This window comes from Micromys minutus (genome assembly GCF_963924665.1).
Source record: "Micromys minutus genome assembly, chromosome: X".
Classification (NCBI taxonomy): Eukaryota; Metazoa; Chordata; class Mammalia; order Rodentia; family Muridae; genus Micromys; species Micromys minutus.
In genome coordinates this window covers 90570350-90574182 of record NC_137970.1, presented here as the reverse complement: position 1 = coordinate 90574182, position 3833 = coordinate 90570350, and the positions used below count along the sequence as shown (strand labels likewise).

Genomic DNA, 3833 nt, shown 5'->3' with positions numbered 1-3833 from the left:
GCAGAGAACCACTCAGCTGTGGCAAAGGGATCCTTTGCTTTGGATATGAATTCAGCTTTTATCTTGTGTGTGTGTGTGTGTGTGTGTGTGTGTGTGTGTGTGTAGCTACTGTGTGTGGCTATGTTTTCAGAAGTACTCTGTGAGTGTGCGTGTGTATGTATGTGTACTTGTTTGTGTGCATGCACGAAGTATGTGTGCCTGTGTATGTGTGAAGAGCTACTGTGTGTGGCTATGTTCGCAGAAGTACTCTGTGTGTATGTGTGTTTGTGTGTGTGCATGCTCGAGCTAGGGATTGAGCTTAGAGCTGTACTCATGCTAAACAAGTACTCTTTATTTCTTTGTGTGTGTGTGTGTGTGCACATGCGTGTGTGGGGGGTGTGACAGAGCTTTGTGCATACTAAACAAGTGCTCTGTCATTGAGCTTTAGGTCCAATACTTTATTTTAATTTTAAGGAAAATCTAAGTAACTTTCCCAGTCTGGCTTTGAGCTCACCCTGCTGCTCAAACAGACACTGAACTCAAAATCCTCCTGCTTGTCTCCTAGGTAGGTGGGAATAAAAACCTAGGCCACCAGGCCTGGCTTTTCCCTTATCTGCAAACCAAAAGTCTGTTTAAAACAAAACACTTCAGAGGGTAATTCCACCCTCCACCCTTTATACCTTCTCACTATATTTTTCTTCTTTCTCTGCTTTCTAAAATAATACCACAGAGACATTAAAGTAGATGCTGACATATATGTTTATATTTATTGACAAAGAAGGCCACAACATACATTTTGGTGGAAAAATACAGCATATAGAACAACACTTCAATTTGATCACCTTTGTCTATACTTATATCCAATCTAGGAACATAGTGGAATATTTAGAAGGATAGGCACCAAAGGGCTGACAATTGTTGCACAAGGTAGAGTGTTCTGGGTAATTTCTACTTTTTAATAATTTTCTTACTTGAAGATTGAACAATGAACAATACCACTTTCACGAAGAGAATAAAGCCACCAAGGAGATAGGTTCACACAGAAAATAGACTGTTAGGCAGAGGGGGAAGGAAACAAGATCACACATAGGCCAGGCCACTTCCCTTTACTGAACTGGTATTCAAGACCCTTTCTCCACCCCACAAGAAAGCCACTTGTGCATTTGTTCATGCAATTAGACATCTGTCCCCCGCAACTTTTTCACCATTGAACATTTAATACAGGTAAGGGTTAATTGAAGGCTGGAGAGTGGCATCTTACTGTGGCTCAGAGAGGCCAATGGGTTCTACAAAGGCCCCTCTTGCTCTCTCCTCTGTATGTGTCAGCTCCTGCAGGGTGATGATCAGATTCTCAAAAACCTGGCCCTTGTCATTATCATTGTCACAGGTTTCTTTTGAGTGGCCCTCCTCACCACAGTGGGAACAATGAATCGTATGTTTGCGCTTCCTGGTTCTGCGCAGCTCCCCAAAATTATTGTTCTTTCTCCCAGCACCACTGCTGGTGGAAGGAGACTGGATCTCAAAAACGTTAGGGGACTCAATGACCAGCACTTGGTCCTCAGATACAGCCCTGCCTAGGAAGGAAGGGGCACTTGAGGATGGCAGTGGTGGATCCTCAGGCTCCACCAAGATCACATCCTCATCTGAATCATCAGGAGAGTCATCATCTATCTCGATCACATTGCAGTCAATACTGCTGATCATGATTGGTGGGGAGCTCTGAAATGCCATTGGGCTGAGTGCCCTCTCCATCACTGACTCGGATCTTCTGACCCGCTTTGGATTAATAAAAGTCTCCTCCCACTCCTCTTCTTCCCTTATCATCCTGATTAACTCCAGGAAATTGGGAAGGCGATCTGGCTCATTAGCATACACCCGGAGAAGACTCTTAAGCCTGAATCGAAGGTCTGTACTCATCTCAGCCCCTACCAGGAGCTGGTGCAGGCGAGCCTGGTTTGCCTCCCTCTCAGCAAACACCCCTGCCTGGATAGCATTCTGCAGCTGCACCTCTAAACGGATCACATACAGGGATGGTTTCTCGCCATGTTCCTGAACAGTGTTAACAAATTTACTATGGGCTGTCACACTGCTCTCAGACTCCCCAAAGACCAGTTTCATTGCCCGCAAAAAATCCTCTACATCTAGGCCAGGGTTGGCGGCTAGGAGCAAACGCATGACCTCCCGGGCAGGGCCTCTAAGAGTTCTCATTAGGCGTCTGACCTTTTCCTCCTCAGGCATATGCCAATCAGGCAGCACCCCAGTTACTTGGCTCAGCCAGTTTTCAAAGGTTTCTTCCCCCTGGGCTGGTTCTGCCCTCCCAGAGAACAACTTCATGTTTCTCTCTGCCATGCTGGCCATTAAAGGGCCAAGACTCCTCCCCAGGGACCTCAGCATGGAATGAGCCCAAGGTGGCAGGGGTGAGTTCTGCCCCCGGCTGTTACCCATACGTGAAAGGATGCTAGCCATGCCTGATAACAGTGATAGGATATCTTAAGACAAGATGCTCAAGGCGTTTTAGGAACAAAACAAACTGCGTTATCCTCAGCAGTGCAGCAGTCTCCAATCTCAGTAGGGGCTGAAAGAGAGAAAACAGGAGAGGAGAATTTAATAAGGGATCAGGCTCCAGCTGTAATTACGGTGCCTCAGTAACCCATATATCTGTCCACTGCCCTAAAACACCGAATAGGAGAGCAATTGCAGCCTCCTGGAGCTAGCTGATGTCTCAATCCTAACAGACTGCTGTTAGAGCCACGTCACCCTCCCACCAGTCCTGTGAGAGGGAAGGCAACTGTTGCTTCCATTCTGGATTCTACCTGTGGAACTGCACAATGGTCACAAATTCGCAGGGGTTAAAAAAAAAAAGACGTCATTAACTTCCTGAGCTCTGGTCTTAACTGCAAGCCCCTCTCAAAGCTCGCTGGACCACCCACTCCCCACGCCACCCTCCTACCACCCTTCCCGTGAGATTTCTCAGATCCTTACACCAGCTAGGAAACTGCAGTATTTCCAGCCTCTGTAATCTGTGTCCTCCCTTGAGAAATCTTGCCTCCAGGGTACGGTTGACGGACCTCGATCACTGGGGGTCGCGGATCTTGATGTTCAGGATATCAAAACTGCGCCACACTGGAGGCAAAAAGAAAGGTCAGAAAAAAAATACTTGTCATCCTCCCTTTCTCGCTCCCTCCCTCCCTCCCTCCCTCCTCCCTCCCATTTCTGCTGTCACTAGGTAGAAAATTCCCTCTCCCACCTTCTGAATACAATCCAAACGACCCCCCCCCAAAAAAACCCCCACACATTGCATCCAGAGATACCATTAGCCTACCCAGCTCTACAATCAGCTGCACCGAGTTCAAGTTCAGATTCTGCTTTTGATGGGCTGCTACTGTGAAAGAGAATAGGAGTTGGACACACCCACCCCCACAGTTCCCAGAGAAATTAGTGGAGATACATAGGGGCTTCAAGGCAAACAAAATTCCTTCTCCCTCATCCTCCCGGTGGCCTCGTTCCCAACCCCTTCCGTGGCCAGGCAAATCCTGGCATCTTTCAGGTGAATCCCAGTGAGGCCATGCAAATGCACCTCCCACCCCCCAGCTCTCAATTGCTGATTCTTTGAGGCAGTAGCCTAAAACCCACTGGCTTCTCAGCCCCCCACCCCCTTTCCCTCTCCACACCAAGGAATCACATCTCTCCCATCACCCTGCTCTTAAAACCTGCGATCCTGTAGCCAGAGGCTGTTGTGGCGTCTACCTGTGAGTCCGGTCGCCCTGCAGGAGAAAAGTGCTGACACCTCCGGAGCCGCTAGGCGACCGGAAGCTACCAGAAAGAGCTGCTTCACCCAGACACTTACCCACAGG

At 48.2% G+C, this 3833-nt stretch overlaps 1 protein-coding gene across 1 annotated transcript; it reads right to left on the bottom strand.

Annotated features, from left to right (window-relative positions):
- Positions 1–1236: 1236 nt before the first annotated feature.
- ZCCHC12 (zinc finger CCHC-type containing 12) lies at positions 1237–2445 on the bottom strand (the record flags this gene model as incomplete). The annotated part of the gene is made up of 1 exon (XM_080911088.1): positions 1237–2445. The coding sequence occupies one exon, from the start codon at positions 2443–2445 to the stop codon at positions 1237–1239; it is 1209 nt and encodes a 402-aa protein (XP_080767214.1).
- Positions 2446–3833: the final 1388 nt, after the last annotated feature.